This window comes from Echinops telfairi, unplaced genomic scaffold (genome assembly GCF_000313985.2).
Source record: "Echinops telfairi isolate 266 unplaced genomic scaffold, ASM31398v2 ScPeMD7_443;HRSCAF=831, whole genome shotgun sequence".
Lineage (NCBI taxonomy): Eukaryota > Metazoa > Chordata > Mammalia > Afrosoricida > Tenrecidae > Echinops > Echinops telfairi.
Window position 1 is genome coordinate 24,433,883 of NW_022104341.1, and position 13,385 is coordinate 24,447,267.

Consider the following 13,385-nt stretch of genomic DNA (forward strand, 5'->3'; position numbering starts at 1 on the left):
TCTGTCAATCTTGCAAGCTGAAGCAGGGAACTGCTAAGGCAGCTGCACCCTGGTGCGACCATTACAAAGCAAGAGACCCGAGAACTAGAAAGGCGAGGCTCACCACTCATTTATCCCTCCGCCTTTCAATTAGCCCCACATGTGATTATTGGCCAGGCTGGCACAATTAACTAACTCAGCATCCTACACCCTTCTCTTCATCGATTTTAGTTCACTTGTTCCCATATCCCTGGTTTGGTTCACACACCCCTTCCTTTCTCCCACCTCCTCCTCTCTGGTGTCCCCCAAACTGTCAGTCCCACTGTTTTCTTCTCCGAATTGTTTATCCTGCCTAGCTTATCTTGATAGACATGCAGAGACAATAATAAGCGCAAAAACAAAGCAAAGCCACACAAAACAACAAAGACAAAACAAATAAAAAACAATATAACAACAAAAAGAAAGCCAATGACAAAGAAAAGCCTATAAATAGTTCCAGATCTGTTTTTTGACCTTTATGAATGTTTTCCAGTCGAGTCTGATGGGGTGCCTCACTGTCCCCAAAGTCTATTTTTGGTATTCCCTAGGGACTTTTTAAACTAAAATACATGGATTGTTGACTTGCACAGATTAAAAATTCAAGTGAATGGACACTATGCCAAAAAGAAGGGTTAAGGGAAAACCCAACAACACTCACTTACTAACACAGAACTATGCCCGTCGACTAAGGGTGTCGAAAGAAAGAAAACAGAGTATAATAGCAAACCTATGGTCGCCTTAGGTTACCAACTATTGGGAGACTGTAATTCTTTAAGAGTAGGAAGCTCTTCTTTTCCCAGCAGAGTGGCTGGTGGTTTCGAACTGCTGACTTTGAGATTAGCAGTCACTACGAGAATCCGCCTGATGGCACTGTGCTTCCCTTCGTTTTGGTACATATGCCCATCACAGCTCAGGTCACTGAACAAAACCACAAACAAAACACAAGAAAAGACCTGCCCTTGTGAACCTTACATTTCAGTAGCAGAGGCTGCAATGAACAAGGTACATAGGTAAAAGAAAGTGCATCGTTAACAGGGATACGTGCTAATGAGAAAAATAAAGCCAGGAAGGTGATTATATGCATTTTTGTTCTGTGCTATCAAGCTGATTCTGACTCATTGCAATGTTATGTAGAATAACCAGGTCTTTTCTCCCACAGAGCTGCTGGTGGAGTCAAAATGCCAACCTTCTGGTTAGGGCAACTGTGTAAAACCACTGCACCACCGAGGCTCCTTTGGCAGTGTGTGTAAAGGGTGCTAGTTAAATTGGGTGGCAGTGGGAGAGCTGGCTGAGACGATAACTTCTGACAAGATTCAAGTGATGTGAGCAGTCAAGTGGATAGCCGGGAAAGAGCCTTCTAGACATGGGAACAGCAGGTGAAAGCCCTAAAGCAGAATCCCTGGTCAATGATGCTAACATGCTCGGCCCTAGAGGTGTGATTAGATCTGCAATTCGTTCCCCAGTATTATTCTGAAGATCACTTGAAGAACCAAACTCAGCCAGCCCCTACACCACCCACTCCTGGGCCCCCCAAAGGGTTTCCTGGCAGGCCCAACCCTCAAAACATGGGGAAAGTGAAACTAGTCTCATTCCAGAGTTGGATTTGAAAAGAGACCTAAAGAAAGAAAACTGAATTTGAAGTGTGCAGAGAAGGTAGTAGAGGGGTGAGTGGAGTAGGCAGTGTAGGGATAAAAGCTAGATGTGCGAGGCCCTCCAGGGAAAATGAAGGGGCCCAGTAACGCAAGGCTAACCAGGTAAGACTCGACCAATGGCTAAGAGTGGCAATATTCAACTAACCTAAAACTAATAGAGTATCACAATGTTAAGCTGTTCACTATACTAGGCTATAAACTTATCTAAACATAATTGTCAAATTTTCAATAAAACTACTACAAATAGTTTAGGGAGCAGAGACCAGGGACAGGCTCAAAGAGACAAAATTAAGTGGGATCTACAATGAAGCAGATACAGAGATGAGAAGGCAAGTGTGAGTACAAGGGGACCTCCTCAGACATACTAGGGAAAGAAACTATGTCCCTACCATTATAGAACAGAGGTTTAAAAAGGATAGGGTCACCCCATAAACTGAAGGGCTTGGGTACAAAATACACCCAGATTAGCACCTAGTTAAGCACCTAGATTAGCACCTAATTAAGCAATGAATAAAACATTTTTTTTTCATGTAACCCAAATCTGTTGCTACCAAGACAATTCCAAATCAGGATCATGCTGTAGGGCAGAACAGAACTGCCCCATAAGGTGTCCAAGGTTGCCACATCTTTTTCCTGCAAAACAACCAGCGGGTCTGAACCACTGACCTTGGCATTTACAGCTGAGTGCTTAACCATTGTGCAGATCAGGATTCCTCCCAGTACAGTGTAAAGCAAGTACCTGTGTGCTGAGGAGCGCTGAAGGCAAAATGGGTTGTACACTGGACAGCTAACTGTAAGGTCATCAGTTTGAAACTGATGAACATCAGTAGCTGCTCTGCTGGAGAAAAATGAGGCTTTCTGCTTCCATAAAAGTTCACAGCATCAGAAACCCTGCAAGGTAGTTCTACTCTGTCCTATAAGGTCACTGAGTCAAAATCAACCTAATAGCAGTGGATTTGGGTTGGTTGCTTTTTAATACATGCTACAGAAAGTTTACAAAAGGAGGATGAGGACAATCAGGGCTCACCCCCTGAAACCCACTGACATCAAGTCAAATCTAACACATAGCAACCATATAGGGCAAGGCAGAACTGCTACTTTGAGTTCCAAGACTGCAACTCTTTACAGAAGTGAAAAGTCTCAGAACTACTGGCAGTTTCAAACTGCTGACCTTGTAGTTAGCACCCCAACACATAACCATTTGGACACCAGGGCTAGAGTTGTTATGTATTATTTCATCTAAATGGTAACCCCTACCTTTGCCTTGGAGGAGAATACGTTATTATTGTGGGCGATAGCAGTAACAAAGTTTCTAAGCCAGGAATAAATCCGACCTCGTTCAGAGAGCAGTGCTGAAACTGGCCGATTTGGAACAGACACCAATGGCAGGCAATGGCATATAAGGCGAGCCAGGTAAAGTGAGACCAGAGCGACAAAGGCTCTGAAATCTAGGATGAGAAATCTGAACTGTAATTGACAAGCATTGATGTGGAGGGAAAGACACTGTTTTGTTCTGTGCTACCGTGGCAATGCAGGCTGGTCCCTTGTCCAGTGTTCTACAACTGGCCCACTGATTTCCCATTACCCTGCCCATGTTATATACGCTCAGATCCACATCTATGACTTCTATGAAGACAGTATCTCTATTCAAGTTTCAACTAGTCCCCCATCTACAACTGCCTGTCAGGCAATTACTCTTCAAAGCTCTTCATCTGCCCTAAGCTGCTCACCCTATAAACATTTGCTGTGCATCTGCTGTGTGGCCTGCACAAACCAGAGAAAGAGAACTCTGTCCATCATTCAGAAAATCAGAGTGTGGAGTAGGCAGAAGCCAAGTGGAGAAACAAGCACAAGATTCTACTGCTAAATTAGAAGAATGATTGTGTTCCAGAGGAGCAGAGGAAACCCCTATCAGCTTGCAGATCAAGAAAAGACACAGAACAGCTCAGAGAAAGCATTGGTTCAGCAAGGTCTTGAAAGAAAAGAAGCACCAGAGGGAGAAGAAAAATAGGAGGATGAAAGCTAGCACAATCAAACTGTACAAGCTAGGCAGAGTGTGCTATCTGTAAATAGGTGAAGAGGTAAGCAAGGGCTAAGTCAACCTGAAGAACCACTGCCATTAAACCAATTCTGACTCCTTCCAAGAGCAGAAAACCTCATCTTTCTCCTGCATAGCAGTTGGTGGGGTTTGAACCAATGGCCTTGTAGTTAGTCCAACACGTCAAACATCACACCACCAAGGCTCCTTTCTATACATACAAGGGGCTTCAAAAGTTTTAAGCTCGTGTGTGTGTGTGTGTGTGTGTGTGTGTGTGTGTTTAGCTCTGGTGGCAGTGGGTTTAGTGTTGAGCTGCTAAGCTGCAGTTTGAACTCATCAGTCTCGCCTCCTGAGAAAGACAAGACAGTCAGCTTCAGTGAAGGTTTACAAAAACCTACTGGGTGCAGGTAGGGTTGCTGTACATAAATGATCATCTGGATTAAAATTATACTAGCAAGGAAAAAAAAGAACCCAGAAAATGTTCTACAATTGATTTGATTGTGGTAAAGATTATACAATACTTCTGGATATGACTGAACTGATTTATATGATACATGAATGAAGTTCCAATAAAACTGTTAGAGGAAAAAAAGAACCCAGTCAGTATGTTAAATTATTCATTCTCCTAAAGGTTAGAATATGTTACATTGTAATTTGTTATATCCTTTGAGTAGTTCTATTACATAGTCAATCCTAAGTGACTATGCATGCTAAGGGGAACCCCTGCTAAGGGGAACCCCAGTAGCACTATTGGGTAAGCATTGGGCTGCTAACCACAAGGTCAGTGGTTCAAACCCACCATACAATCCAAAGGAGAAAGGGCTATCTGCTCAGGTAAAGATTCACAGTCTCAGAAACTCTGTGGGTCAGAAGCAACTCCATGGCAGTTTTTATGTGGTCTAAGACAAGCCACTGTGAACAGCCTAGACCGAGAGGCAGAGAAGCCACAGGTTTGTTTCATTAAGCATCAGATAGTGATAGCTACCTAATTAGTGCGATCACTAAAGATATCCAAAATGCCAGTTAAACTAGAATTTGTTATCTTCAAATTGTCATACCAACGGCAACCACTGAAAGATATTCATAAAATTCTGAAGTATAAAATCTATAGACAAATCCAATATCATTCTTATTTCATTGAAAAATAATACGTGTCAGCTATGTAATTTAAGTTTCATGTTTATCTGTCTTTTGCCTTCCACAAAAATATTTAATGTAAATTATCTAGTATATGGAATAAAAAATACTCCCTACTCGTGACTTTAGAAAAGATAACCAACAACTTTTGTTTAGTAAATTAACTGTTACATCATTTAATCCTCCCAAAAGTTGTTTCTCAAGTAGAGATTTTTTACAGTATGTTATCGTGAGTAACAAAAAATATTTACCACTATTACTAAAGTTTTCCCCTTAGAATATATTTTAAATATTCCTTACTAAAAACTAATCTACAGTGTTGGAAGTCAGGATGCTGATTCTGTTGTTTCTTAAACTGGGTACTGATTACACAGGTTATTCTAGTTGTAAACACTGTTCAAGCTCATGCTTCTGATATGCATACTTTACTATGTATATGTTATACTCCAATAAAAAAGCTTTACCCCATCTAGAGCAAAGAAGAATGAAGAAAACCAAAGGATGAATGGCCCACGTGCACCAAAACTCCTCTAGCCTGAAACCAGTAAAACTAGATCAGGGATCCTTCACACTGGGGGCCAGTTCACTGTCCCTCAGACCCATTGGAGGGCTGGAATATAGTTTAAAAAAACAAACAAAAAACTATGATCAATTCCTATGCACACTGCACATATCTTATTTTGAAGTAAAAAAACAAAAGGGGGAAAAACACCCGGGCAGGCCGGATAAATGTCCTCGCCGGGCCTCATACCATACCACTCTACACAGGAACACAATGGAAGTTTCCAGTTAGAGTAGAAGAAAAATGCAGAAGACCAAAATTCAAAGCAATGAAGATATCAGATTCATTGATCTAACTTGGGACTGAAGCCACTATCAGAGGTAACCTTTCACCCAAATGTTTGATGGGCCTAAAAAATTTTTGAAAGAACAGTAAGACATGTGGAACTGTACACTCTGTAACAATCAACCATTAGAGACCAAAAGGGCAACATGTGTCCAAAAGCAAAGGTAAGCAAGCAGGGAGGCGCAAGAAGTGGGAACCCATTGGGACATGGGGGAGTGCTGACACATTATGGATATTGCAACAAATGTCACCACATAATTTGTGTATTCATTATTGAATGGAAAGCTAATTTGCGGTGCAATTTTCAACTAAACCATTTTTAAGCTTTAAAAAAATCATTTTAAAAATAAGGTCTCACTTGGAAAAATACAAACAAGTGAAACAACAGCAAAATGTGTCACTGAAGGCTGAGCTGAGCCCTCCTCCAGATGAGAAAAACTCTTCTAGGTACTAAAGCACTTCTGATTCACAGAAAGGGGGGAAAGCACTTCAAAGTTATGCTGTCATTTTCAACATATTCTTTTCATTGGCCTATTCCCCGACAACAGAAAACAGAATCTTCCATTTGCAATTTTCGGAACAAATTTCAGAAAGCATGCAATTGAACAGAATGGTGCGTTTGTGTTCTTCAGAACTAATCATTTTAAAGAAAAGTCGAACAGAAAGAAAACGAATAGGTTCTGTGTTGCACCAACTAAAACGGAAACAATTTTCAACTTTGTTCAATGGATTGATGAAGAAAAAAAAAGAATGCATCAGACTTCAGATAAGCTAAAGCCAGGTTAGTAAGGAAAGAGGACTAAGACCCCCTCAGGAGACAAAGTGTGTTTCTGTCTTTCAGCCCAAATTCTACTACTAATTAGACAGTTTCGGCAAATCAAACTTGGCAAGGAGCAGCGCCTGTCCACAGGAATGAATGAAATAAAATGCACGAAACACTAAACACAGCCTGCATGTGTGATCCACCCGATCACCAGCAAGAAGGCTTGGGAAGAAGACTTTTTTTCATTCACTTGCTGAATGAAGCGTTGACGCCCAGCAAATAAAAAAATATAAAGTTACTAGGAGCGATAAGCCCTTGTAACCTTACAACCGCTCTCTCCTTTTCTCTAATCCTACAACCTTAAAATTAAAGCCGGGCATTAAAATTCTCTCGCGGCGGAAGCAGTGGAATATATTCTAAACAGATCTTGAACCTCCCCTAAAATGCACTTTCACCTTTCACCTGCACAGCAGAGCCAAGGTGAGCCGCCCTGCACCCCACGGGAGGGAACCTTGCTCTCCAATATCACGAAACCGACTCAGCCTGGCAGGACGAAATGCCAGGGAGTTAACCAACCAACTCCAAAGGGGCAAACCTTTAGAAGGCAATTTTGCCAAGCGGATCGTGGACGGTTCGCAAGCATTCCCCTCACCGCTTTCACGAGCATTTTCAGAGAATCCAGTCCAACCTCATCCTACCAAGTAAGTAACTCAGACAAGAGCCAGCCGGGCGAGTCCTATCCGGATCCTCAAATCGCACATCCCCGTCCTCCGCCCAAATCCTGCACGGTCAGGAGATGAGATGGCAAAACTCAAACGCACCCAGAAAGTTGGTACAGAATGGATGCGGGCTGGGAAGGGGGTCGGGGTGGGGGGGGCCCACTGCACCCCTTTTCTGCCCCTCGACTAAAAGCAACACACAGGGCAGAGGAGCTGGAGGAAGACCTGTGGTCCGGGGGGAGAGTGAAGGTCGGGGTGAGCACCGGGCACGGGCGCCGCGGGAAGAGCCAGGCACCCTGACATCGGGGCCTGGCAGCGGCCGAGGCCGGCCGGCCCTCTCCCTTTGACCCGCGGGGCAAGGGACCCGCCGGCCGGGCGCGGGGCGGAGAGAGCGCGCGCGAGGAGCGCCGATCGCGCCCGGGAGGGCGACGCGGCCACAGGCCTTCTTACCGGTGCAGGCCGAGGGCGCGCCGCCGCTTGAGGAGCAGACAGAGCAGCAGCAGCGTGGCCCCCGCCAGCGAGGAGTTCCGCGTCGTCAGGTACTTGCTGAAGGCCGCCATGGCACCGCCGGGGCTGACGAGCCGGGCCAGGGGACGCGGCACTGACTCTCCGGGCGGAGCAAGCGCGGGGGTGACTGGGAGGAGAAGAGCGCGGGGAGAGAGGGCGGCGCCCGCCGGGCAGGACCGCCCCCTAGCGCGCCCCCGCGCCGTGCGCGCGCCGGAGCCCCCCGCGGACTTTGGCTCGGCGGGCACGCGCGCGGGAGCCGAGGAGGCCGGAACCGTTCCAGGGCGCGTTGTGCGCACGCGCCGACCCCCACGGCGTCGCCGGGAACGCGGGCACCCCCGCGCCTCTCAGTGGGCCTCCCTTTCCTCCTAGCTGTCCCCGCCTCACTCCTACCACCCACGAGGGACACACACACCCAGCCTTTCCCAAGAACTGGAAAAGCGGGCCGGGCCTGCCCGGGGGGCTTAGTGGGAGCAGCCTCTTTCCCTCCGTGTGACGGGCCGCTACCACCCTCTTAAAGGAGCCCCGGAGGAGGCCCGAGGTCGATAAATCTGATCCATGCCGAGGACAAAAAGAAAGCGGTTGGGAACTTCAAAGAGGTCTGGGCAGACAGGGAAAGGATGACTACAAATCAAGGATCTTTTTCCAAGCCACGGTTTTCCAAACCATAGCTTGGTAATCTCTAGGAAATCATGAAATCAGTGTGGTAGTTGGGGAACCACCATTTTTCTTTTTTTTATATGCCGAAATCAAACGTCTTAGGACCTAATAGAAAGCATCACATCATGAGGAGTTTTCCTTCCACTTGTTTAATATGAATATATCCGGAGCAGAGATCTAAGATGTATTTCTGTCTGTGGGTCCAGTCAAACAAAAAGTTTGAGAAGCACTGCTCTTTGCAAAGGGACATTTAGGAATAACAATGATACATTGTATTTATGCTGGCCTTACTCCCAGAATCAGAAGGCCATGACAGATGACAGCATTCTTCTCCTGTCTGGCCCCATGATACAGAACTTGTTACCCCTGCCATTTATCTGGCATCTGTACAGTAACTTAATGAATCCTGTTTTCAGTTAGAAGAATAGCAGGTATGTTGTTCAGAAAATGAGTTCATGAAATCTCATATGATACTAGTATATCCTTACACAGATTAGCCCACAAAATTGTTGGTTGTCTAATATATGACAACACAAGGACCAGATATAGTAATGACATGGGAAGGGTAGTTCATTTTCATTACTTTATTAACAATTATCAAAGGCTGCAGCCTACAATATGGATTACAGTAGAATGTAAAAAAAAATAAAATAAAACACCTGCAAATCCTCACATCTGGACCAATAGGTAACATCATGATAAAGAAATCATTGAAGTTGTCAAGGGTTTCATCTTGTTTGCATCCGTATCTATTGCACAAGGTGTTTAAAAACAAAGGTGCCACTTTGAGGACTAAGGTGCACCTGCCCCAAGCCATGTTGTTTTTATTTGCTTCATATGCGTCTGAAAGTTGGACATTGAATAAGGAAGACGGAGAAAGAATCCATGCATTTGAATTATGTTGTTGGCAAGGAATACTGAAAGTACCTGACCAGTCAAAAGAACCAACAAATCTGTCTGGGAAGAAGTACAGGCAGGATGCTTCTGGGAAGGGAAGATAGCAAGACTTCATCCCACGTACTTTGAACATGTTATGAGAAGCAGCCAGTCCCTGGAAATGGACATCATGCTTGGTAAAGTACAGGGTCAGTGAGCAGGAGGAAGACTTTGATGAAATGGATTGATATAGTAATTGCAACAGTGGGCTCAAATATAGCGATTGTGAGGACGGTGCCTTGTCAGTCAGTGTTTCATTCTGTTTCACATAGTGTCACTGTGAGTTCAAGTCCATTCAACACCTCGCAATAACATTAACAGTTACATCATTAGGTAAGCCTGGCACAAAGGGATAGAACCCCAGGGGTGTACTGGATTACCTATTTGCCTGCTAACTGCAAGGTCAGTGGTTTGAACCCACAACTGATCCTTGGGAGAAAGCTGAGGATGTCTGCTCCCATAAAGACTTACAGCCTCTTTACAACTCATTGTGGGAAGCATTAAGTCACTACCTCCAACAACTGAGAGTAGAAATTCCCTTAGAGCTAATATCCCTCTGCTGGGTAGATACCTGAAGAAATAAGAGCCAAAACGCAGACAGTCCCATGGTCATCACAACACTGTCCACAATAGCAAGAAGCTGGAAACAGCCCAAATGTAGATCAGTAGAAGAATGGATAAAGAAACTGTGTTACATACAATGAAATACCATGCATTTGTAAGTAACAATGACAAAACCACGAAACACGTCATGACGTGGATGAACCTGGAGAACATTATGCTGAGTGAAGTTAATCACAAAAAAAGTTAATCACAAAAGGACAAACGTTGTACTTCTTACAGTAACCCTACTGGACAGAGTAGAATACCTCTATGGGTTGCCAAGACTTGTAAATCTTTATGGGAGTAGAAAGCCTCATCCTTCTCAAATGGAGCAGCTGGTGGTTTCGAACTACTGACCTTGTGGTTATTAATCCAACACATAACCCATCATGCCACCAGGACTCCTAGACCACTACTCTAAGGATAGAAACCAAGGCAAAGAATTGCAGACCAAAGGGAACAAGCGTTGGTGGTTACCAAAGGAGGGTGGGAAGATGAGGCAAGGTTCTCAAAGGCGGACAGGTGCTGACTTGGGTGGAAGGGAGGATGAAGGTCCATCAAAGGGAGAAATCAGGTGAAGGGAAGTGTGGGATACAATAAGGGAGTGGGGGAGGATCAGGTGAATTGTTGAGTAGAGTTGATGGTCTGAAATGTAACCCTGATCCCCCACCTAATTCACAATGTTTTAAAAATGCACTAAACAATTATTGCCTCTGAAACTCTAGGGAGCAATTCTCTGTGTTCTAGGGTCACCATGAATTGGAATTGACTCGATGGCAATAAGTGGGTGGACACAAAGGATCTAAAATTGAAGAGATTCCTGAGTCTGGTAGAGAAGGAAACATGAAAATATATCAATGCTGGGGGTGGGAGAAGTACTGAAATTGCCAATTTAGAGTTATCAATAAGGCACATGAGAGCATAGAAAAGAAATGCTTAATTTGGTCTAGTGCTTTCAATCCAAACTTAAGAAAGAAGATGGCTTTGTAGCGGAATCCTAAATGATCAGAGCATGTGTCAGGACAAGGGGGAAATGACTTATACACTAATAAATGGCATAGAGATGTAAAAGTGTGTGGGAACCACTGGGGTGGAAGATCTGTATGTATCATGCTAGAATTTGGGACAGTGGAAGAAAGGCATACAGAATTAGCCCCACACATAGTTTATTTAAGAAATAGGTTTCAAAATTATCAGAGAAAAAGTAAGTATATGGGGGAGGAGGGAATGAGCTGATACCAAAGGCACAAGTAGAAAGAAAATGTTTTGAAAATGATGGATGGATGAATTGTGATAAGAGCCCCCAATAAAATGATTTTTTTAAAAAAGGTAAGTATGACCCCTAAGTAGTGCTCTTGTTCACGAAGCCTGGAATTCGTTCCACAAGCTTAAGTCAGTTTAGTAATTGATCAAGATGTCTGATGAAAGCCCACCAGGAACCAATTTATAATCCTATGAAGTAAAGCTTATTAACTTACTGCAGTAATGAACACCACACAGCACAGGAATGAAGGAAAATACCCCCCACCCCACCCCGCAAAAAAGGAAGAAAAGAAATGGAGGTCACTATAATTTTTATAGGAAGGAATTTGTGTAGGGAAGATCTACATGAAGGTGTTGGATAGGCTCAAAGCACATCAGATCTGATTGTAAAGTGACGAATATCAGACCTGGCATGAGAACACCCCTCATGCTCCTACTTCCTCAAACATCAAAAGTAAAAAGTTAATGTAGAAAATTGTGTCCCAAGCCCCTTATCTTCATGTCTGCCCTGTAAATTAAGGTGTCTCCGAGTTGAAGAACCTCCAGGCAAGCATGTGGTGTTCTGTACTCGATGATATGATTTCAGAAGATCACGTTTCTGATAGCTTAAAATAGGAGGTTCCATACTATGCATCGCTAAAAAGCGGTGATGAACGCATGAAGCATATCGTCGCATGGGGAGAACTGGAGGAAATTATGCTAAGTGAAGTAAGCCAAGCACAAAAGGACAAGTACAACATGAGTCTGCTGAGGTAAGTTTATTAAAAAAGAAAGAAAGAAAGAAAAGTGCAAAGGGGGCACAGGAAAAAAGCTACTGTATACAAACACTCCAGGGTGAGGTCCAGGTAGTATGGCAGAGGCCAGACCAAATCCAGGGGTACATATGGTAGCCAACTAAAATGGAGGTGAGGTGGGGGGGAAAGGGAGAAAAAAGATGTGTGTGTGTGGTCGATAGGGCACTGACCCACCAGTGGGAGGGTATTGTTTGTGTCTCCACAGGAAAAGAGGCACCAGACTTAAATCCAGTGTTCCGACATGCAAATGCAGCCTGCCGTCATGGAGAGGGGAGCCAGTGGAGGGGCCTGAGGGCTCCGGCCCCATACCAGCTATGAGCCACCCCTCCCCCCAGAAGAATTTACTTGAGAGCACAGCACTGAAGCTGCAGCTCCGGGAGAGGGACTTGTCTGATCAGAGCACACGGGAGCAAATGAAGGGGGAGGAAGAGAGAGTGGAGCACAGCCTGGCCCACCAGCCCTGGAGGAGGATATCCCTGCTCTGAGCAGCCAATGCTCAGAGTGGACCATATGGCTGATCCCACCATGAGACGCGACGTCCCTCGCTGTCCCATGACCCTACAGGGAACAACACTGGAGACTCTAAGTCAGGATTGGCCCGGACTGATCCTGCGACACCGAGGCAAAACACTAAGGGCGTGCTGCAGAGCAATGGGGGAGCAGAGCAGGGAGCTCCCGAGGGAGTGCAAAGGATAGACTCTGGGGCCAGAGCGTGACACCGTGGACCACCGTACTTGACTGGAGGACACGCCTAGAGGTCAAAAATCAGACCTTCATCTTACGTACAGGTTTTCCTTTCTTTTTAAAATTTTTTTTCTTTTTTAAAATTTATTCTTTTATGGGTCATTGGTTTTCTTTTTTGTTGTCATCTTTGTGTTCTCTTTTGTCGCTTTGTCTTGCTATGCCTTGTTTTTTGGTGCATATTATTATCTCTGCAGATCTATCTAGATAAGATAGGCTGGATGAACAGTCTGGAGGAGAAAACAAGGGGACCGGTGGTTCCGGGGGGACATGGGAGAGGGGGAGGCAGAGGTAAGGAGGTGGTGTTGACCAACCCAGGGACAAGGGAGCAACAAGTGATCCAAAATTAGTGACAAGAAGGGTGTGAGAGGCCTGGTAGGGATTCAGCAAGGGCAGAGTAACAGAGAGGAATTACTGAAACCCAAATGAAGGCTGAGTATGATAGAGGGACAAGAGGAAAGTAAAAGGAAATAGAAGAAAGAACTAGGAGACAAAGGGTATTTATAGAGGTCTAAATACAGGCATGTACATAGGTAAATATATTTATATAGGATGGTGGGGAAATAGATCTATGTGCATATATTTAAAGGTTTAGCATTAAGGCAGCATATGGACATTGGACCTCCACTCAAGTATTTACTCAATGCAAGAACACTTTGTTCTATTAAATTGGCATTCCATGATGCACACCTTCCCGACACAATCACTGA

At 44.5% G+C, this 13,385-nt stretch overlaps 1 protein-coding gene across 1 annotated transcript in view; it reads right to left on the minus strand.

The window, feature by feature from the left end:
- ABCD3 (ATP binding cassette subfamily D member 3) overlaps positions 1–7,779 on the minus strand; it is a 76,170-nt gene extending 68,391 nt beyond the window's left edge. The window contains exon 1 of the mRNA XM_004699247.2: positions 7,625–7,779. Coding sequence (XP_004699304.1) covers positions 7,625–7,734 — 110 coding nt within the window. The 5' untranslated portion in view covers positions 7,735–7,779. The remainder of the gene's footprint in view (positions 1–7,624) is intronic.
- Between the last annotated feature and the right edge of the window lie 5,606 nt (positions 7,780–13,385).